Below are 24,131 nucleotides of genomic sequence, written 5' to 3' on the forward strand. Positions count from 1 at the left end.
ACTTTAAAAAAGTAGTTTTGAAGTTAGAACTGGTTTATAAGGTGATGTGGCCCCCAAGCAGCAAAAAAAAAAAATAGATATTTTCCTAGTTTAGCTAACACCGAGTTACATAGGTGTAAGCATATCACTGTACACAGATGTATTTTATTCTGTTACTATTTTGTTTCCAACTTCACATATATTTTCCTCACATAGTCTGGGTAATGATTTTGTTTATATTCCAGCTCTGGCAGGTAGGGATGTCACCAGCTGTTGGCTAAAAAACTCAGATCAGCTCTCAGCAGGTAATAAGCCTTTCAGTTCACACCTTTAAGTTATCAGTACGTTTAACATAGGGATAGTTTCTTCTCACACCAAAGTTTCAAAGAAATTAATGAGCAAGATGGATATAACGCCTCTTCAAGTGCTGCATCTCCAGTTCACTATACTGTGTAGGTGTTGTTACCTAGGAAAAGTCTTGGTCTTGTAACCAACATCAGGAGAACATAGACTGAAGTTCTACTGAGTTTTATGCAGAGTCATCTATTAAAAACTTCAGTTCCCCCAGAGTAATACAGAACATTTCAGCTGTTGCTTACAGTTTTATCTTTTGGAAAACCGATCTATCCAGGAAGCCCTACTCTGCCCAGTCTTAGCCATTTTAGTTAATAAATGCAACCACTGAGAAACAGCCTGTTCAGCCACTTTCCAGAGGGACACGCCTCACTACTGGTCATCTATTTAAATATTTCCAGGAAACCTGATTTGCTATGCTCTAATGACCACCCTTTCTAAAACACAGGGGATTGCCAATACAGACTACTTACATAGCTTTATGCAAAAAGCCACTGCCTTAGAATTCCTAGAACCCATGCAAGATCCAGTACCTCCAACCCACCTCAGAACAGATGCTAATGCACATCTTCTCCCCGTTCATCACCATTACTCATTTTATATTTTAAGAGGCTAGCTTTAATAGCTCTAAACCTTAAGGAGAATCTGCCATTTGTTTAACAAGTTACAGAAACTGCATGGATACGAAAACTTATGTGTAGACATATAAAAAAACCAGACTGCCTTCCATTTCTGCTTGATTTTAGCATTACGATTTTGCATCATATTCATAAACTGTGCTGTCTGAAAGCCAGTATTACAGGGGTATACGAAGTTGCAAGCTCCAATGGCAATGAAGCTTATCAATTCAAATGAGAAAAAGTTTTCAAGGTATTCTACATAAGAAGCCTGTATTTTAATCTTTCAACTAAGCAGTCTTTAATATCAGTGTGAGATTTCTTCAATGATTATGCAGATGATGAATAACTATTCTTTGAAATTCACCTAACCTACAAGGACAAGCTCAAATTAACACGGACATGAAGTGTCAGGTAAAGTATGTCCATCTTCTGTACCAACAGTTATGAGAATTCATGTTTTTTTTTTTTTAAGGTACTTTCAAAAAGGTCTCCTTAAATTCATGAAGCTGAAGTACCGTTTAAAAAAGGAACTGTGGATAAAATACTTTATAACACACTGAGAAAAGACAAAATATCAAATTTTAGTTTTATGTCCCTGTAAAGTCTGTTTTACCCACAGAATTTTGTCTTTAATAATATTAAGTGGTTTAACATACATTATTCTACAGTTGTCATTTATACAACAAGGGCAAGCCTGGTTAAAAATGAAAACTATTTGCTCTTTGCCTGTGCTATAAGTTTATATACAGCAGCATGCTAAAACAGAAAAAAACCTACAGGTTAGAAAACAACTTGTCTAAAGTACTTAGTTGCTTGTAGGTACTACATACTACATTGGATGTTTTCTAGCTCAACTTAAAAAAAGCCCTGCAAAAGTTCAAGCAATCCAACTATCATTCCATGAAAGACACAGATCAAGTTAAGGGGCACCACACAAGGTAACAGTATGCTTGTCTACAACAACATACCATGACTAGACTAAAACTTGTCTCATGCTCTGAGGTGCCTTAATGTTAACTGATATTGCTACTTTTGAGTAAGATAGTATTTAATTCTCCTGCTGCCTTTAGTCAACAAGTTGCCTTCTCTGTCTTCTGCACAAAAAGCACAGTCATAAAATCCTTTCATTCACAATTTTATGGTACATGGCACAAAATGACACAGTCACAACTTGCATTCTGCTATTCACAAAGGAATACACATTCTGAAGCTGAAGCAAATTTGAAATAATAATGCAGAAGACAGAAGGCGAGCACAGATTTAGGGCTATAGGGCTCTATGGTCCTCTCCTGAAGGTCACCTGAAAGGGGCATTAGTGCACTGAATTCAAAATTAAGTAGCAGGCTATATTTAGAATTATTTTGAAAGCCAGAAATCCTAAGATAATTCAGCAGTTGAACAAAAATTAAATTTCCCTTAGTTAAAAAGGGTAAAAAAAAGCCACATACATCATCACTGATATATACTTTTAGCATACAATAGGAGTGTGGGTGAAGTAAGGACAAAGTGCTTTAACATAGCAGCAAAAGCCTTGAAGTTCAATGTGTTTAAGGAAATACCAAATTTCAGTTTCTCCAATAACAGTTTTACGCTTCCCCCCAAAAAGAAAATATCTTTGCACATTTACTGCATAAATAATTTTCCTTCTAATCATACATTTCAAATGTTTCTATTGTCAATTATAAGCTCACTTTAAAATGGTGGATTTAACTCATTGCTGCAAAACAGTAGAAGCATATGTCTGAGCCATGTAGCAACAAATAATCTCATCCAAATAGAAAGTCTAAAATAAGCAGTCTTAAAGAATTCAGGATCATTGTGAAAGTATGAAGCACCTTTTAATATACCATGTTTGAGTTAGTAAAGTTACAGACTATTTCAGTTTATTTTATTCGCCCAGTTTCAGTGAGAGGTAAATGAAAACCCCTGGGGAAATACATGCAGATTTATTATTACGCAGATTAAAGAAAGCAGTCTTTAAAAGTCTAACCGCACTAAATGCAGCAACTTCCCACTGCACTCTGTGCAAACATTGTATGTTATGCTACATACTTCAGTAAACTCTCCTCACTTTTTGTTTGCAGAAAACTACCTGCAAAGTCTTTTAAAACACAGAAGAAATCACCATATATGCAACAGACTATTGAAATCCTGGTAGTCTAGGAAGAACTTCTATGGATTTCCTGCAGTTTGCATGGTTGTGAAGGTACAACTGACAACAATAATTATGGAAGAATGGAAAGACAAACCTGGATCTGCTGAAAAGCTTTCAGCCTCTTCTTGAATCTAGAAGGTAAAACAAAATCACATCCTCGAGCTAGCAATGCCAACTCCTTTCTTAGATCGGGATCTTGCCGCAAAGAAATCTCCTTTATCCTCATGCTTTCGGATTTCATATAACGTCTCTGTGTGCCAGTACGGGCACTTGAGTCCCAGTAAATAGCAGAGCTGTTGTATTATCACAGTGCCACTTAAAGCAGCAGCTGCGCCCAAGTTCTGCGATATTATGAGAGCCAGCTCAACTTCGCCTGCTCCATACATTAAAGGGAACTTGGCTGGAATCACAAAAACAGATTGGAAAGTCACTTTGGGGGCCTGCCCTTTCGTACATGCATTCCAAAGTCTAAATGGGACAGTATGGAAAAAAAACTGTTTGGAGAAGCATCTATAAAAGCAGCTTCCAATTTTAAAAAAGCAAGCCGTAGAGGAATGCAGAGAGGCCAGCCGTGGTCATTTTGTAGCTTCCTCCTCCTCCCATCCCCCTCAGCTTTTCCTTCTGTCACAAAACACTCACTGTCTAGCTTCAGTGAAGTACCTCACCAAAGGATAAGGCTTATTACACATCAATTAAATCCCTTTTAAAAGCTTCAGTCATTTAACAGGAACCCTTTTACACTGGGAAAATGAAGGCAACAATAGAAAAAGCTGCAGACTTTCAGAGTGGCTCACATACTTTAATGAAATATATATATATATTTATATTAATCTAGATCTACGTTACTGTATTGCAAGAAATTAATCATTCAAATGATAAGGCAGAAAAGTAGTAGCAGAAAAAGAGGCAAATGCTACCACACTGAAATGCTGCTTTAAATCATATTTTACAGAAAAGCAGCAGTAGAAATATCAATGGTGGAACAAAATGTGGAAAAGTTTGACAGGACACATTTTTTGTATTCTTTATTTTTTTCTTAAATAGGGGTTTTATAGACATTTACATCCACATAGTAGATTGCGCACCTGTCACATTTCAGGAGCACTAAAGTTAGGCTCAGCTACCATTCTATTTTCAGTTCATTGAATCTCAAATACATTTTATTGGGGATTGGATGTGAGGCCATGTTTTATTCCACAGTGATATTCCTCACAGAAACAGAAATCTGACAAGCTTTTGTGGAAATTAAAGTGACCTTCTATCCTTTCTCCTTTACAGTTTTAGGTTATATTAATTAATAACTGATTAAGCTTTCACATTTATATGAGTATAGCTTTACCATAGCAGTCTTTAGGAAATGCTGCTATTTTTATAAAGTTTGTTTTCAAGTATCACCAGTACACCTATGAGTACAGCAACTCTTCCTATTTCAGTTCAAGCCATGAACACTTAACACCCCCAAATTTTTTAAGATATTGGTATGTTGTCTATTTATTATCTGTACCTTGTTCATGCACAAGTTTAGTTACTAGAAGCATGAAAAGAAAGATCTGTTCTGTCTTGTTTTCATCCCTCATGCTTTAAATAGGCCATTTTCTTGGTTACACAGAGATGTACACAGCCCAAGAAACACTAAAAGCAACTCTTTCACCACTATGTTCAAGATTTCTTAATCGATAGCATTATTTTACCCCATGCTGTACTATCTATAATCTTTAGCCCTATTCATCCATTCATAGCCCCATTCTGTCACATAACTGTATATTAAACCCCACAGTTAATATCCTCACATAACTAAGAAAAAAAGGAAACTATGGAAAAGTATTAGTGAAACATGAGATGTCTTAATTGAATCCTGTTAAGTTTATGACACAGTTATAAAGTAAATGACAATTAGAAGCCTGTTTGTTCTTAATTTTGTATCCAGTTCCCCTCTCCTCCTCCAGCTTCTTTACTGTGAGTTGTTATGAAGATATTTATTTCTTTCGGAAGCAGGAAAACAAAAAAAAGGAATTGACAGGGCAAGAGTCAGACATGTTGTGGTTGGCTATCAAACTACAGTAAGCAAAACTGGCAGTCACTCACTGTCTTTTAGGAAGATCAAATCAACTAAACCTGTGATAACCCTTAGGATACAGGGAAGCCAGCAGGGAGCTAGGTGCACAGCACACAACAGCACCCTGCCTGGAACTTGAGATGAAGGACTGGGGTGCTAGAGTAGGAGAAGAATCCTACTCTAGCAACAGATAACTATTCCAGACCAAGATGTTTGGGGAGGAAGGCCAGGAAGGTTGTATTGCAAGGCAGACTGCATTTCAGGTTAAGCAAAACAGGCCTTGCTTAAAATAAGCACCTAAATTGCTTTCTATTTCACCCCTTTTCACCAGGTGATACACTCCCATTCACTACTACAGTCACAGTCTTGTTTGAGGAGTATGTCATAAAGATGACTGACTGCCACATGGAGAGCTAACCAAAAAGGCTGGAGTTCCAGTTTACCTGAATCTGCTGAAGAAGCCTTAGTAAGAAATCAGTGTTCTGAACTCAATTTTGGAAAGAGCTACAGATTTCCCTCCTTTTTTCAGATGGAGCTCAGGGTCCATCATAACTTGATCAGTATATTAAGTATTTTGAGTATTCTGTACTTCATTGTCATGGTATTACTTCACTGCCTGAGCTAGATGTTAAGTCAGTCCCATAGCCTGATAGTGTTTTAGCACTATTGTCACTAGTCTGGTTCAAACCTAGTGGTTGTTTACATACCTGCACACAGTATAGTTGTCAAAATTCCACAGGTTGCAATTTATGAAGAATCTACATGCAATTAAGCATTTAGCTACTCTACAATGTGAGAAGTAAGTACACTGGCAGCTATTAATCACCTCTGTTTCACTATCTGAACAGAAAATTGTTTTGTATTGCCACATTTAAGGAGATTGAGCATTTATAAAGCAATGTGGTCAGGAACCCCCTTAAAATCTATTTTAACTTTTTCAGTCATAAATTATGTGCAAGAGAAGGTGAAAGTCAAGTTTCCACCCAGCTTGAACTAGGAGTGTTCAAGTATAGTGTTACATTTATTCCAAATTTTAATTCTCTCTAGTGAAAGCTAAGGCAAAATCCTTTTCTGGGTGAAGGGCTGGATGCCAGCCATGAAGCTGTTCAAGTATCCTGGCAGCTTATTATTAGCTAAACAAACAGAGGGAAAGATGCATGCTCAGAGTTTCCTTCCAAAGCTAAAGATAAACACTATGAATGGATCTGACTCAAGGGACTGTAGCTAAAGAGTTTACCATTTTAACAGAGATCTGAACATACACAAAAGTAGCATAACACAAAAAATACTCAAGTGAGACAAAGATGAGCTAATTCACTAATATTTTGGGTAATGTGGAGGAAGTAGAAACCTAAAGAATACCAGAAAAAACCTTAAGCATTTGCTTATAAAAATGTAATTTCTTGTCAGAAGCATATACTGTCAGTAGATTTAAAGTCCTAAGGGATTATGAAGAACTAACGTCAAGTCTTTGGGAGAAAAAAAGCATCTGAGAATTACAGAAAGCTTCCAAGAAAATAAGTTAAATATGTAGTAAGATGTATTCAGCCATACAAAACCTTTAGTTGCTGGGGGTTCAGACTACAACCCACTAACATGAACCAAGATGACAGAAAGCATGTTTGCCCTTTGGAGATAGTTTAAGTAAGGCTGAATGAGAGCAAGCCTAGTGGCAAGTATGTAACCTCAGCCTGCCATGCTGTAGAAACTAGAGTGGCTCCTGCGTTAACTGTGGAAAGAGAACTGTCAGATCTCCACAGCAGGCGGTGTAAAGGGTTACACAACTAGCGTACCCCTTCCCAAAAGTAACTGATTAGTGAGGGGCAGAACAGAGCAGTTAGGAGAAGATAAGTAAGGCAAGTAGCCTCTTTCTCAATACAGAAAAAAGGTGAAACAGCATAACTTAGTACTAAAGATACATTTCAGATGTTTAATATGGAAAAAAGACATTACTTACAGAAGCAAAGAGTTCAGGAATATATGTAAGTCAAGCAGCTGACCATGCTTGATAAGACACAGCTACTACAAGGCAGCAAAGAAAGAAGAGATTATATAAATATACTCAAAGGCAGACAAATGAAGGCAATAGTTCTTTGCTAAGCAAAGAAAACAAGCAAACAAAACTCCTGAAATGCTGGGTTCTTCTCCTCTCCACCTCCTCCCCTAATCTTCACAAAATATTGTGGACTACACTATCACCATTATTTAAAAAAATTAAGAGTTATTCCTAGACCAGGCAGTCCATGCCTGACCTTTAATATACTGCAAGATGCTGGAACTAGATGGGCTTCACAATTTGCAGAAATATTAGGTGTTTAATAATTAATTGATTCCTAATTCCTTAGATCAAAGGTCCACATTGACTGAACTTCTAACAAACATAACCCAATTTTTGCAAAATGCACTGCATTATATGAAAGTGACATTGCACCTCACTAAACCAAATGCTTGCTAAGTAGATCCATTATTTACATTAGCCTGCAGATCTTTAATTTATTACTGCAGACCAGTAGCAGCCTGTGGATCTAAAAGTACTGATTAAAAACTGAGGAGAAAGATTAGAAGGTAATGTTCATCTCAGTCAGATTTGATTACAAAGTGAGAAAGCACAACTTAGGCAGGCTTGGTAGCACCTGCAGTACCTTTCTGCTTAACACTATATATAGCAATGCCCAGTGTTGACATGGTATAAATAAAGGAATGAAAAATGTTAGTGCTTCTCTTTGGAAAGAATTCCAAAACTCCCTCTCAAGACTTCAAAAAGGCCCTTGCAAGGGAAAACCTCTTTATAGCAATGAACTAAAGTCTCATTTATCCAAGCATGTTATTTTCCACTATTATGGCATAAATAAAGGATTCCCTTCGTACAAAGCACGATTTACTGACCTTGGATTTTAGTAGAGCAGGTACTGTAAAACTTGAACTGTCTAAAGAATGGGAAAAGAGAATAATAAATGGGAAACAGCAAAGAAAATTGTTTTGTCCATATAACTGCCTATGCAATCAAGAATATTAACATCTATGGTCAAGGTGATGTGCTTAGGAGTAAGGGGAAAACTCACTGATACCGATTTTTTAATACTGAATTCACAAATATTGATTTTTATTTTAATTTCCCAAACCCCATTGCTATCCTGAAATAAGGATGCATACAGATAAAACCTATCTCTCCTTACCCTGATGGATAAGGACAGGGACTTAAGATCCCAGATGATAATTTTCCCCAGTTCTTTAGATACCCAACTTGCTTCTTGCTGTTAACGTCCCATTTCTAACTGCTCTGTATGGGAAGAGAGCAAGAGGACAATGCACTTGTGAGCTGAATAACAAAATACTACTATCCATCGAGAGTCACTCATTTTCAGCAGTAAAACTGACAAAACCCAAGGGAGTCTACAGTGTCTAGATCACACAAGGAATCAAGTTGTTATGCTCATACCAAGCTACCAGCTATCCAAGCTGATTTAAAGTTAATGACTGAGGAACTGCTAGATGTTGTCACTGTAGTTAAGAAATCTACCCTCATAGGAAGAGACTGATCCTTTGGTCCTCTTGGATTAGACAGAGCAATGCCTGGAGGACCTCTCCACAGTTGATGGAAGAACAGAATTTTTAGGTGGCAAGACAGTGAACAAAAAGACACCAGCTAGATGTGATATATATGGTCATATTGGTAGCCCAGGAAGGATGGGCTGATCAGATTCTTTGCTTATTACCAAAAGAATTCTGTAAATACACTATGGCCCGTTATCAGATCCTAAACAAAGACAAGATACATGTTCCCTTACTATGATTACACTTCCTGGACTCCAAAGACATAGCACAGGCCTTTTTAGATTGCTGACTGCATCTGGCAAACTAACTTTAGCACGCATCAACACTAAATACTATAAAACCAAAAGCCTGACAGTTAATGGATGGCTTATATTCCTTTCAGAACAATTCTCATGTTCTCTGCCATCCTAGGAAAACATTATCAGTTTACATTTTATTCACTTGTATATCGCATGAAGAGAGATTTAATAGAAACAGGTTGTTGGAATGGTGTTCTACAGATGGAGCCTATTTACTATTCATGATCTTCAGACAACCCTATTCATCAGATCATGAAAACCAGGTAAACCCAAATTGATGCTGCTGAGGTGGCTATTAAATGGAGTAAGGCACAAGCAAAATATCTAGCATGGATTATACAAATTAAAATCACACTGCGTGTGGGTTGTTGGGTTTTTACATTTGAGATGAATCATGATGCTACAGGTACTAGACACAAAGGAAGCTGCAATCCACAACATAGACGTTTGTAACTTTACCAAAAAAAGACTCTAAATAGCAGAATAGGTTGCAATGAAAAATCAGTTTAGGCAGATTCAGAATGCCACTGAGATTTTCCTACAGAAGACAGCAGTTTTTATAAGTCTAATACTGCATAACTTTGAAAAGTCACACAGGCCATTTTTGATATTTAATCATTTATAGATTGCTATTATTTACCTTGTGTCACCTTAATTTAGAAGTTGACAGAGTAATCTGGTATAAAGAACACAAATGACAATGTTTTATAACTGTCCAGCAACTTATTTAATGTTACACCAGATGTTCAGTACTTTCATCAGTTTGACATGAACTGAATTCTCAATTCTTTCAAAACCATGTTTATGTCTTGGAATTTCATTATTTCCAAAACTAGAATGATTGGTATATGAAAGCACAACTGCTACTTTAATTCCAGCATCACGGGCTAACACAACATGTAATTTAGTCCCTGAAATCCCAAGACAATAATTTTGAGACTGTGACAGCTGCAGGTCAGCTTCTTGGTTGTATTTTCACTTGAGATTTCCCTCCACGAAGATCTTAAAGCAAAACCAACAAATTGGGAAGTTTACGATACAGACCTATTCTACAAGTCAGTAAGATCACAAACAGTAATTTACCAACCAATAATGGGATTTGTGGTAGAACTTCTATAGAGACTTTTGAACTAATATGACTGCATTGATCATGTATCAGTGTGAAATCGTTTACTTATACAGGAACTGAAGAGGAAACAGAAACTATACTGGTTTCTGCAAAGCTAAATGAAAAGTCATGTACTTCCAAACTTGCAAACAGGGTATATTGGTAAAGGACAATGCAAAGGAAGAAGGCAGATCAAAGCACCTGGTCACTGGTAACTGACTGAACTTTAGCATCTAGTACAATAACTAAAGGAGCAACCACTACACATGAAGAAATAAGACTTTAGTAATAAGACAACTTAGAGGTATGTATTCTCAAATCAGTACAACTACTTAAGGTGCCTTTCATTCGGTTTTTCAAGACAGTTCTATGTGCAAAGCATCCAAACTTCCAAGACTCTGCCACAGGATATTATCATCTGTATTTTGTAGATTTTTCTTGTAACATTTTTTGCTGAAAAATTTTGTGAAGTCATTGACTGGATCTTTCAGTAGACAAACTAGTTCATCACTGGATGATCTGCATCAATGGTTTTGTACTGAAGTAAACCCATACATACTTCTGGCCTCAAGTGTATTTTGTGCTGGCAGAGTAAGTGTAGAGCAGATGGAGAGGTTCTAAAAAATATAAGATGGGTTCTCAAGCATCACTGAAGGGAATAAAGAAAGCTGTCTCCTCTATATCAATATCTGATTTCCTCCCAGACTGACCACCTGTTAAAAGAATTAACTGTTTAAATGACTGATGCAAATCTATAATTAAGCTTAAATATTTTGAAAAACTGAGCAGAGAGAAGAAAGAAGAAACTGGAAGTAATGATCTCATACATCTATGAACTTTTTGTTTGCTTTTGAGTTACACAGGAAGGAGTGCCTATGATTAATAAATTTCATCCAAATATTTGAATTTGCCTTGTGTACGGATTCAGGTGAAATTTAAATTTGAAAAAACTACATATAATTCCGAATTCAGTTTTTCAGCACTAGAAATGACCAAACCTCTCAAGACTGGGTGTAATGATTAAGAAATACTTATGAGTTTCAAGTGCAACTGCCACTTTGAAAGGGACAAAAGATCACTGTTTCTTCTAACAAAGCACAATGTGCAAACAGAACTGATAGTACTGCTAATAAAAGTGTAAAATTAATATCCCAGGGCATAAGATGCCGTTAGAATGAGGAGCACTACCAAAAAGCTACAACAATGGATAACTTTCAGTCTCATTTATACAGAAAATGAATAGCTGGATCTCTAATCAGCATAATGATTCTTTTGTTCCAAGCTATTCTGTACAGCAAAGCTTAACAACGAAATGTACTACCAGTGCTGCTTATGCTGACTACTGTTATTTCACTACACTTGAAACTAATAATGATTTTCTAGGAAAACCTATAGCTGTACTCTTCCAGACCTTACTATGAATTTCTGGCTGCCCTTCCTTTGTTGGCACCATAGAAGGAGTTTTATTGTGAACACAGAAGTGCTGACATCTGTCATAGTACCTTGTTATCATCATTAAAGTACATCAGTTTGATACCAGGTTATTTACAGTCTGCTTTTAAGTCATGGGCTTGAGTTGGAAGCCAAGTCCACCATCATCCCCAGTTGGTGATGGGACATGGCACTATTAACACTAGCTTTGCATAACACACTGTTAGGGAGTGTATGTGCTAGACCACACTCAGCCCTTCACAGTATAACCTGGAGTACAGGAAAATGCTCATACTGTTTATGTAACCCAGACTTAACATTGCTTTTATTATCAAGGTATACAAGGTAGGAATTCAGACACAGACAACATACAAGACTACACACTTGAAATGTCAAGACCAACATCAAAGCTTAATAACCACTGAAGTGAAAAGCTGGCAGGATTCAAACTGTCATTCCTACTTATTTTTATGGTGATTTACCAACATATTTTCTCTCCTTGCTGCTATAAGGCAGTCATCCCAAAAAAAACACACCTTACAGTACACCTGGAGAACATGGAGATAGCCTTCCATACCCATCTAATGGATGAGATATAAGCCTAGCTACCCTTTAACTCAAGTCCTCAGAACTTACTTGTTCCAAAAAGGAACCATTATTATTATGCTCAAACTTCTGTCCACGTTAACAGGTTTCATTCTAGCCTCCTTTTAAACTAAAATAGATTCTAATAGTATCACTTCATTTGAATCAACTAACAGTAATAAAAATTTGGCAAGAATGGTAGTGATGAATAAAGCTATGCAGCAATATAGGAAAGTAGTGAAAAAAATTCAAATTATAGAAATATGTGACAATGAGCTTTAATTAATTGTCAGGGGATAACAAGCAGGAACAGTATACTTATCAAGCCAAGGATATACAGAAATCAACCTGAGAAGTACCTTTATATCAAAGGTTGACCCTGAAGAGAAACAGAAAATAACTTTGAAGCATTTCAGATCATATCACATTCTCCCTGCAGCACCACCCCCTGAAATGCCCATAGGGAATTCTGTGAATTGTTTCCCCAGATGCCTTGCACACCAGCTGGTTAGGATTAAACATCTTGCCCGCGGCACCTTTTAGGCCTTGAGGCCTGGTATTTCTGACAAGGTGATGAACAGTGTACAACTGTGTATACCCCATATGTTTAAGATAATCTAGAGTGCCAGAAACACTGTTAAATCCATTTACAGTAGTGTTAAGGGTTAGAAGAAAGCTATTCTTCAAGCTTGAAAGTTACAGCTCTAGAATGTCCTTTCTTTACAACAATATATTCATAAAATATTAAAGAGTTAAATGTTGAGATTTTCCTATGCCTCTGATTTTCTGTTATTTTAACACATTTAGTGAATACAAATCACAAGCCTACTTGCAGAATGTTAAGTGCTAGTAAGCCTTTCATGTCACATAACAAAGATTACCAGAACTTTGCAATTACAGTGTTTGTACAATGGGTGCAGACACCAACCTCACTAGGAGCAGCGCCATACAAGTGAAGTGAAGTACCTCCCCTAGAGGAAAAAAACAAAACCCTACAGCCCTAAATAAACACTGTTTTGTTTTCACTTGCAGTATAAGATGAAGTCTTCATGGTAGAGTTCTGTCTAGATTTCAAAATATATGTGTGGATTAAGCCAACAGTTTATTCTGAAGTTGTGTTTTTCCAGAACCTGGCTTTAAGTGCCCTGGCCAAATGAACAAATTCCTGTTTGAAGCACCTCTTTTTGTTCATCTTTAACATAAAGACCATGTAGGTTTTTTCATGACCTGATCCAAATTATTTTGGACTCGCTAATCAGTGGAGAGTGGCTTCAACTATATTGAAAGACAGCAAATTCTCCTCTGACAAGACATTAGTGTTTCAGCCAAAACCAAGTGGCAACTTCTGAATTTTACATAAAAACATAAGCCTCAAACTTTAATTACAACCTAACCTCTGAAAAAGAGGAAATTATCTCCTTAAGTACAACAGCTGTCTGCTGCTGTACTTCTAATGCTGTTTAACAACTGCCATCAGAACACCAACTTGTTTTGCTCATAAGCTACTGTTTAAGGTGTTAAAAGATTAAATATCTGATTAGTTTCAAGACTAGTCTTCCAAGAATGCCTCCCATTCTACAAAACATGTTTTTCTGGCAAGTAGAGAAACCCAGAGCATGAAAATGTGGTTTCCTGCACATTCATACTTACTACTTGGTAAACCAGAGGATGGCAGCTTTCTGTTATCAGCTTTCTTGTTTTGTGTCCTTCAAAAAATTTGTAGGAACATTTTAAGAAACAGGAAAAGGTGTACAGCAACCTTATCCATAATCAAATGTAGTGATTCATCTCAGTAATAATGAAAATGTATCCTGTCAAAATGAGTTTACTGCTCGTACACTGTATTATGAGAATTCCTGTATACAGTAAGAAAAGATTTAATAAAAAAGATGCCAAATTTGACTTATACAGTCCTAAAAGAAATAATTCTCCAGCTCTTTATAGCTGTATGTAAAATATCACCGCTCCTAATATCACCCTCAGGCACACAGAGTTGAATACATTAACTTCCACCATTTTCTAGGGCTGCTATTTAGAATTTACATTGGTATTACTGGACCCTAGAGCTACAGTTTTTTGTTTGTTTGGGGTTTCTGTTTGCTTGTTTTTTTGTTGTTATTTTTTTTGGGGGGGGGGGAGGAGGGGTTGCCTATTGTTTGTTTTTTGTGTGGTTTTTTTTTTAAAGCTATCTGAATTATTTTCTTCCATTTACAGAAATTACACGAGGACCTCAAAGTTAAATGAAGTGGGTAAAACCATTGTGGTTTGATCTGTGAACCATGATTAAGTGCACAAAACCAGCTGCATTACTTTTTACACTGCAGTGGGTAGTTTCTGGATGTATGAGAGGGTATATTTTGCTTTCTATGAGAAAATACACTGTCATGGTAGAACATGCAATTATGCAACTCTTGGTGGTATCTTAAGAACTTAAGTATTGACGCCTGCTCCAAATTTACACTTCCTTAAAGATTAGGAAACTTCTGGATGAAGCTTCAGTTTAGCTGAATAATAAAGCCTTAAATAAATTTTTTGATTGCTTGGTAACTTCCCCCTGCCCAACTCCTTGTTAAAAAAACCCAACCAAACAACAGCCTAACCCTCTAGGTTCTCTCTCAGCACAATACAGACAATTCCAATTAAGAATGTTCTCTTCATTAATCTCTTCTAGTTCTTATTACAAAATCTACTTAAGTCGACCAGCCAGGATACACAACATGAAATACAGTACATGAGTTCGCAATTAAGTACATCAAGTAACAGAGGCTTTTAATGGAAGCTCTCCCTTTGCTTCCTTTTATCCAACAAACAAACTGAGCATCTGCTAACTTTCTGCATTTCACTAGAACAGGAAACACGATGATAGGAACAAAGTAAAGAAATAAGTAAATCAAATGTCATGCCCTGCTCTCTGACTAGCGATAACATGTAAAATACAAGTCCCTATTAGTATAAAGTCAATCTTGACAAATTATAGACTGGAAGTGTTATGTCTTGAAGGTAAAAAGTGGGAACTTCAAGTTGTCAAGCTAGATTTGAAAATTCATATTTACAAAGACAACAACACTTCAGATTAAATGTTTTAGTGCAAAACAGTAGTCATGTTGTTACTCCTGCAAGTCAAAAGGTTCAACACACATCAATAACAAACAAGAAGTAACTAATACTCTTAAACATCCTCAGCTCTAACCTCTCTACCCTTACTAACCTAAACAGGTACCCCTGGCACACCAAGAGGTTTGGCCAGTGTACTAGTTAGATACCAACATATGTAAAGTGATTGGGAGAGATGACCACTTAGCAGTGTTATTAAATTATATGAACTTATAGCCCTACAGCAGAAACAGCTTTTCTCTTAACTCTTTTGATATAACCCAGATCCTATATGCAATGCTTAGTTTTGTCAGTGACCACACAATTCCCTATCCAGTTTTGGTTTTACAAATTATGAAAAGGGCTAGAAATTAGATTGAACAGAACTCTCAGGCTGGGGGCAGGGGCGTCATTCTTGCATAGAGGACATTGTTCCTTAGAAAGGAAGCACTGAGCGTACCATGCAGTACATAAACAATTACTTTGTTAATATGCAGATTCAGCAGAGCCAAATTTGAGTCTTGTACCAACAATAGTGCCTGGTATCATTAGAAAAAGGAGTATTTGCAGTCAAGGCAGTATGTTAAAAAAACAACTTTGCAACGAAACACAGGGACTTACATTTATCCACCGTTAGACTGCCCAGTGAAAGGGCCTCATTTAACAGTGGAAGAGCTTGTTATTTAAAGCGTGGCATCTGAAGCATCAACACCTGCTTTAAGTTACCTCTGGCAAAAGTTAAAGAAGAGGTATCTAGCAACTGGGATCTATTTAGTAGACTAAATAGCCTTTGTAAACTACCACATCTGACAGAATGTGTGATATGTATTTCATAATCTGTGTGATACGTATTTCATATCACATGTGTGATATGTATGCTACAAATGACATCTGGTTAATCATGGCTATCTGACCCATCTATCAAAATTTTGTATTTTACAATTATTTCTCTTTCTTCAACTCTAAATATGGGTCCTTTCCCACACTGGGCCCTGCTCAGTGGACACAAGGACATTATTAAAAGCTACTTTTTAATTCCAAGGCTATTTCTAGCTTTTCCACTGTCTTCCAGTTTGTTCATGCCTACTAAGAAATTACATAACCTTATTCCATAGGAGAAGCAATACTTTCGAAAGCAGCAATCATATGTTCTGACTTTTCCTTACCTATGCTGCATACACTGAAGCAAACATAACATGTAAATTAATTGCAACACAGCTCAGTATTGCATAATGTTTGAAATTATAGCTGAAAACCTTGGCAGATATAGCAAATCCAATCAGCTGTACTGGATATGGAATTTTTAAGATGCCTTCCACTCTTCAGATTTAAAGAATAAGGACAATATTGCTCTTGATAGAAAAAAAAATGGAAATAGGAAAAAAAAAAGGCATTTTTCTTTGTACGTCTCATTTTTCATTTTGTGTCAGGCACTCATAAAAAGCAATAGGGTTGCAAGGAGCCAGGAGTCTTTTGGAAGCTTCCACCACCTAGCTGTTAGTCCTAATGACACACAAACATTGACATTTTACGTTCAGTGCTGCTACTTCGTTCCACTCCAGACACCTTCTGTGGAGAAACCTATTACTTGCATGATTTGCCAATACAACACAAACTTCACTTCCTTTTAAACAATTAGGTCTAATAATAAAGCAACTTACTACTCTGTTTCCTGAGGATCGACGTGTTGCTCTAACATTAGAGGTGTTCCTTGGGTTGGTTGGAGTTGCCAATGGAAGAATATTAGAAACTTGAGGAGGACTGAAAGACATCAAAGGTAACCTGGTATCTCCAAATACGCATTGCTTGGAACTGGAATTTTTAGTAGTGAACCTCTCATTTTTACCATTTCCTGAATCTCCACTACCAATCTCTGTTTTTTCCTCATTCTTGATTCTTCTCAAGCAGTCCTTTAGTGTCATCTGAGTTGCAGGCTGACTCAACCAGCACAAGAAAAGTTCATCCACCTTCATTTTCAGTACAGGTTGCAGAACTTTCCCAGGTGACATTTTCTAACAGTTTCCCTTTTTGCTGGGTCAAATTCAAAATAAAGGTTTGGCAATGATATACTTATTCCACTTGACTCTCAGTGTTCCACATATTCCAAGCTTCCTGTTAAGAAAAATGCTATAATTTAATCTTACAGTTTTAGCAGCTTTTAAGATTTACAGTGTTGATATTTATTTCCTCAACATAGCAATAGGAGTTGAGATACACGCTAACATGTGACTGCAACAGCATTTTGTAAGCATAAGCCATTAATCAATCAGAGTCAAATACAGAGGATTATTTCCTTTAAAAGCATAGCATGGAAATGATGGAGACTGGAGAGAAAGAAGCTGTACTCAGACTTCCTCAAGGAGTAATCCAACAAATGTTCTCCAAGCACAGATGTTAAAAAACTACAGTTATGGCAAATAGCCTCAAAGATAGTTATGACTGAACCTGTTAAGAAGTAAATGTGTAAGCAGTTTATACAAAGCCTTGGTGACAGTACAATCGAGATTTAAGAAGCAAGCCTTTCAGTCAAGAGACTGAGAGCTAAGATTGAAGGCTTAATTTTTACTCTGAAGTCTGTGCTTCTGATTTAAAATCTTGCATTGCATGTTGCAGCACAAGACGCATTCCCACATGAGTGATATCCCGAGATCCTGAGCTGAATTCCTGAGATCCTTCCTCAGGATTTGATTTGCCTGCCCATTTGATATCACACAGTCATTTGATATTTTAAGAACTGATCTATTTGACATTTATTTTTACAGTCTTTTAAAGTCAATGTGAAACCTGACATGAGTCAAGAATTGGGCTGGTATTATTTCAGGTTCAGTTGCTCAACTGAAACAAAGAGAATGTATATTGTTTTAGAGAGACAGAGAACTGGAACAGAATATTGAGAACAGAACACAAGTTACTATCATAATCTCTGCAATCAAATTACTTAGTGAACTGGTGCAGTTTAACTAAACCCTATTTTTCCTTTGGTTTGGTTTTGTTTTTGGGTTTTTTGGTTGTTTTTTTTTTTCTTAAGACTTCATCAATATTACATCTCTATGTAGAAGGCAGCAAAGATCACAGAATCATTATGGCTGGAAGGGACTGCTAGAGAGCATATGGTCCAACCCCTCTGCTGAGGCAGGGCCATCTAGAGCAGGTTACACACAAACACTTCCATCCAGGCAGGTTTTGAATGTCTCCAGAGGGAGACTCCATAACCCCCCTGGGCAGCCTGTTCCAGTGTCACCCTCAATATAAAGCTCTTCCTCATGTTGAGGTGAAACTTCTTGTGTTTCAGTTTATGGCCATAGATACACAAGTAAGAAGCTTTAAAATGAACAGATGAATTTGTATTGAGTAACACCAGCAAATGAATGTCCTATAGACTCACCATACTATCAAAATCAAAGCTCAGTCTTTACCCCATGGCAGAACTATAAGTCCTGTAACAGTACACCAGTTAGACTTTTTAAAACCTTTACGTTTAATAACTTAACAGTTAAGTTATTCCGTTGCTGAAATTAAAGGTCGCGTTGTTCCACACTTGTTTTTTCAGATCAGCGCTTTAACAGCGCTTACAGCTGTTCCAGAGAGCGTCAGGCAGCATGTACCTGGGGCAGAAAGCAAAGGGTGCCCTCCAGCACTAGCTGGCACCTCTCGGGCAGCAGACGCAGTGGCCCGGAGCAGAAAGGTCTCCCGCAGGCTACACAAAAGCGGCGGGCACGAAACCAGCCGCGGGGTAGCACAGACTACCCTGGTCCCCGCAGTCCGGACAACTAGGGAAGGGGAAGGTGAGAGGGGAGCAGCGCGGAGCAGCCGTGCCACCCGGGCGGGACGAGGAGAGGGACGCCACCGCCCCGGGAGCGGGAGGGGAACGGCCGCCACCACACGCTCGCTCCGCACCCCCGGAGACGGTTGTTGGTAGGCGCTCGGGCGGAGGTACAAGCCCTTCCCGCGCAGCTCGGAGGCAACACGGCAACAAACCAGCCCAAGGGGGAATGCGAAGAACATGGGTGACAGCACCGCCGCCACTCACCTGTACCATACCGCACCTCACACACCAGACCGCCCCTCCCGCCGCTGCCTTCAAACCGGCGCCTCCTTCCGGCCCGCCCCGCGCGGCTGCTCCTCGCGAGAGTTCACCTTTTCCTCCCCGCCGGAGACGCGGCGGACGGTCACTATGGTAACGAGACGGGGCGGGGCGCCGAGGGTTAGGCTCACGCGGCGTTGCGTGCGTGCGCCGTGACGTCAAGGCGGAGGGTTGTGGTTGTAGCTCCCTTTGCGCTCACTTAGTCTGCTGCCTTCCCGGCAGTCGTTGCGGTGGGGCTGGTTTGGCGGTGCTTCCTTCACGCGGCGGGTGTGAGAGTGAGCCTCCGTCGTGGTGGCTTCATGGCGGTGGGTGCCTTCCCCTGCACACCGAGGTTGGCCTCTGCCTCAGCGTAGGAATCACAGAATCAACCAGGCTATAGAAGTCCCAGTATTACCCTAGCACTGCCTAGGCCACCACTAAACCATGTCACTGACACATCTGCACAGTTTCTGAACATTTCCAGCGACAGTGATTCCACCACTGCCCCGGGCAGCCTGTGCCAATGCCTGACCAACCTTTTGGTAACGAAATTTTTCCAAATACGCAGTCTAAACCCTTGTTGGTGTAGCTTGAGGCTGTTTGCTCTTCTTGTGTCACATGTTACTTGGGAGAACAGACCAACTTCCACCTCACTACAACCTTGTTTCAGGTAGCTGTAGAGATCAATAAAGTCACCTCAGAGCCTTTTCCAGACTAAAACAACCTCAGTTCCCTGAGTTGTATTCATACGTTGGTTGCTCCAGACCCTTCACCAGCTCCCTTGCCCTTCTCTGGACCAGCTCCAGCACCTCAGTATCTCTCTTGCAGTGGGGAGCCCAGAACCGAAGGCAGGATTTGAGGTATAGCCTCACCAGTGCCCGATACAGGGGGATCATCACTTCCCTGGCCCTGCTGGTTACACTATTTCTGATACAAGCCAGGATGCTGTTGGCCTGCTTGACCACCTGGGCACAAGCTGGGTCATGTTCAGCAGCTGTCAGTCAGTATCCCCAGGTCCTTTTCCACCAAGCAGCTCTCAGAGCCAAGGCAGAAACAGGTTGGGGGAGTGAGGCATTAAGGCTGGTTGGTTGGGTCGCGTGCCCCAAAAGCTTCCAGTAATCAGAGATCACGTCAGCGTCCTGCTCTGGAAGTGGAAGTGGAGGCAATGCCAGATAAAAAGATAATTCCCTTATTAAGAGAACAATGTATGCCAGTCTCTTTGCAGCCCCTTTTGCACTGTTCAGCATACATTGGAAACTTAGGGTTGCCAGCCTTCACCTATGAGGCTCTCTAGCGCATTTGTCAATGGACTGTTACATAGCTGATCCTTTGCCCCATATGTTTCTCTTATTTTGTTTTGTACATCAACAGGTCATCTGTGTTTTTACATCAGATGTCTATTTCCACTATTCTGTATTTTCCTTATGTTGCTACACTTCACTCTTGTTTATTCATTTCCTTTACAGTGAGACACTCCAGATTTATGATGGGTTATTACCACAAATTCTTGGAACATTACTACTGCGGAACTGAAGCTGTACCAGAGATTATATCATTTGCATGTTACAGTGGTTTGAAGGGAAGGCCTAAAAATGCAGAGAATATTAAAATAGGGTAAGGAAGTGTCATGGTTTAAACCCAGTCAGCCATAAATCAGCCACACAGTCTCTCTCACTCCCCGCCTTCGTTCCCTCTCCCCGCTCCTTGAGTGATGGGGAGGAGAATCAAAAGAATGTAACTCCCATGGATTGAGATAAGAACAATTTAGTAGCTAAGATATAACACAAACCACTACTGCTACCACCAATAATAATAATAATGATAATGGAAATAACAAGGGAAGAGAATACAATACCACCCACCGACCAATAACTAGCCCGACCCAGCAGTGAACCAGCCCTTCTGGGTAACTCCCAGTTTACATCCTGGGCATGGCGTGCTGTGGTATGGAATACCTATTTGACTAGTTAGGGTCAGGCATCCTGTCTTCTGTTTCCTCTCAGCTTCCCCTCCTCCCTGGCAGAGCATGAGATTCAGAAAGTCCTTGGTCAGACTAAGCATTTGAGCAGTAACTAAAAACATCGGTGTTATCAGCACTGTTCCCAGGCCAAAAGTAAAAAACACAGCACTGCACCAGCTAATAAGAAGTAGAGAAAATGACTGCTGCTGTTGAACCCAGGACAGTATGTGAGGGAATGGGATTGTTTTCTCATCTTTAGGGCTTGGAGAGAGGATATGAGGGCAAGAAAGGACTAAGGAGAACCAAAGGACTACATGCAATGAGAGAGACATGTTACCACATGTTACCTGAACATTCTTTTGATAATATTAAAAATACTACCATTTTCTGACAAAGCAGTGTTAATTTTGTGAGTATATCAGAGGGCTTTTTTGTATTGCTGTAGACACTGAAATCTATTTTCAGTAGTCTTAAAATGAGATTCTGAATTCAGGAAAACCTGTAGAGTGTTGAAAGTTCTTAAAGGACTCTTCACTTTTTGAAGCAGAGTAGTACAGTGTTTCCTGCCCATTGGTTGTTTAAGTTTAGAAAGTAAGGTTTTAGAAAACCGAAGTGGACAAAATAGCACTACCTCAAAGTGGAATAGAGCAGTCAACATAACAAAGAGGAAACAAATGTTAAATATATGGATATATTTATCCAAAATATGGATAAATATTATCCACAACTAAATATTATGCACATAGCCATAAAGCAGGGGAAAATAAAAACTCTGTGTTATGGATAGCAGCAAGATTTTTGGCCGAGAACTGAAGGGCTGAATTAAGAAGACTGATAGCAGAGCAACAGACATGGAACAAAGAGGACTTTTAAAACATTTTGAATGCCTTTGAAGCATTCCTTAGTGATGGTGTAGCCATCTGTTGATTGACATGTTGAAGACAGGTGGCAAGAAGGGGATCACAGAGTGAGTTGACAAGAGTTGTAGAGTTGCATATCATCTGCATAGAGATGATGCCCTTTGTTGAAACTGGCAATGAGATCTCCCAGAAGAATGCGAAAAATAAGAAAAAAGATGATCTGAGAAAAATTGAATATTCTTTTGTGCATGCTGGTGTATATTCAAAGCAATTCTAATTCTGACTTTATTGGAGTTTGTCGTGATTAACATTAGTATGAGAGAAGAATCAATTCCATGTATCTTCTGTTAGACAGAAGACACTTTAGGCATCATCACCAGCTTGTACCTATACTTGCAATTGACAGGGATATTTTGAATGTGTCTCTGGATGGATCAGGTCTACTCAGCACATGGCAGGTACACCCACCCTGACAAAAGCTCTGATAAGGACCTGACAAAAGCAGTGTATCTATTGCTAGAGATGCGTGTTTGCAGACACAAAGGAGCCTGAACTTGGCCAGAAATGGAAAAATATCTGAATTGAACCTCTTTGTTAAGGTATTCCACCAAGAACTGAAACTTGAAAGTCCTTTTTGAATACTGTTTCGATGTTCATACTGGCATGGTAAGCACAGAAGCTGATAATTTATGTGAAATGTATCTATCTGATTTAAGGATGGGCTCCTTTAGAAGTCCACGTAGCACAGTACCACCTCCATATAGTGTATGGAGGTACTAATGCTGGTGCAAAAACTGAAGAGCCACACTGGCTTCCAGGTCTTGTTGGCACTGTTTGGTACACCTCATTTCTGACCTTGTTTTACTGGTCGTAACACACAAGGTGGTATTAACAGCAATGCCAGTGTACACTAATGACTAAATGTCAAAGTCCTTCTTTGCCTTTATTTATCACTCTTATGGTGACACAGGGCAGTAGTGTTCATTTGGAATATTCCTGTTCCTAACCAGCAATGAGGGCTGGGCTTCTTCCCTGATAACCTTGGGTATGTACAACTTAGACATATGGACATGAAAGAGGTGTCTCCACTCTCTCTGCTTGGTGGGAGCAAAGCAGCATTTCAAAGAACTGATTACTATTATCCTGAGGTAGGCATTTAACATAGATCAGATACAGCAGACTTAAAAGTGCCTGATCATCTCCACTTATTAATAAGAAGCTTAATTAGTATCTGAGGTATACGCAGTTATGTTTTAGAAGTTTAAAGTTAGATAGTTTAAATGTGTTCGCACTATTACATTTTACATGGTTGGACAGGGCTGTGTTAGATGTAGTCTCATCTAGTCTCAAAAGCAGAGTCGTCATTGCTCCACAGGGTGTGTGGTTGAGATGGAACACATGCTTGAGAGCAAAATGTGGTTTGCTGCAGGATCTTTGAGTCTGTATTCTAGAGCTTTTCATATGCCTGTCATATAGGGAAGAAAACTATAGTACTTACTTAGGATGTTACTTTAAGGAGAATATTGCATTTTATTCAGGTTTCTTATAATCCTTTTGCTGACACATTTCATAAATTTCAAATTTAGACACTGAAAATTGGTTCTAACCTATATATAAGCACTAAAATGACTGTGTCCTGATTTCCTAATGTGCTAACTTAGGTGGGAGTGTGCTGAATATCTCTCACAAGCTGGTCACTTTTATTTAAGTCATTGTAATTGAAAATTATGGCCAGAAGGGCTCACTGAGACTGTGCTGCCAAGGTAATGTTCCTTGTAAACACGCAGTCAGAGGAGCTTCAGGAGAGTATAAATGTTGCTTTCCACTTAGTGAAAGATAAGTCTAGCATTCTGTCACTCAAAAATTGCTAATCCTGGTACCATTTGGGGAGAATGGAGAGGACTTTGTGTGACTTATGCAGCCTCATTTAACCTGAAGGGAAAAGCTAAGAAAAGAGTAATAACTGGGGATCCCTTAAACTATGTATTCATACCAGCTAACCATGCTACTTCA

At 38.8% G+C, this 24,131-nt stretch overlaps 1 protein-coding gene across 1 annotated transcript in view; it reads right to left on the reverse strand.

Annotated features, from left to right (window-relative positions):
- PPP2R3B (protein phosphatase 2 regulatory subunit B''beta) overlaps positions 1–19,306 on the reverse strand; it is a 50,323-nt gene extending 31,017 nt beyond the window's left edge. The window contains exons 1-2 of the mRNA XM_005151404.3: positions 19,266–19,306; positions 16,897–17,347 (exon numbers count right to left, since the gene is read on the reverse strand). Of these exons, the coding sequence (XP_005151461.2) occupies positions 16,897–17,244 (348 nt within the window). The 5' untranslated portion in view covers positions 17,245–17,347; positions 19,266–19,306. The remainder of the gene's footprint in view (positions 1–16,896; positions 17,348–19,265) is intronic.
- Between the last annotated feature and the right edge of the window lie 4,825 nt (positions 19,307–24,131).

This window comes from Melopsittacus undulatus, chromosome 2, assembly GCF_012275295.1.
Source record: "Melopsittacus undulatus isolate bMelUnd1 chromosome 2, bMelUnd1.mat.Z, whole genome shotgun sequence".
Classification (NCBI taxonomy): Eukaryota; Metazoa; Chordata; class Aves; order Psittaciformes; family Psittaculidae; genus Melopsittacus; species Melopsittacus undulatus.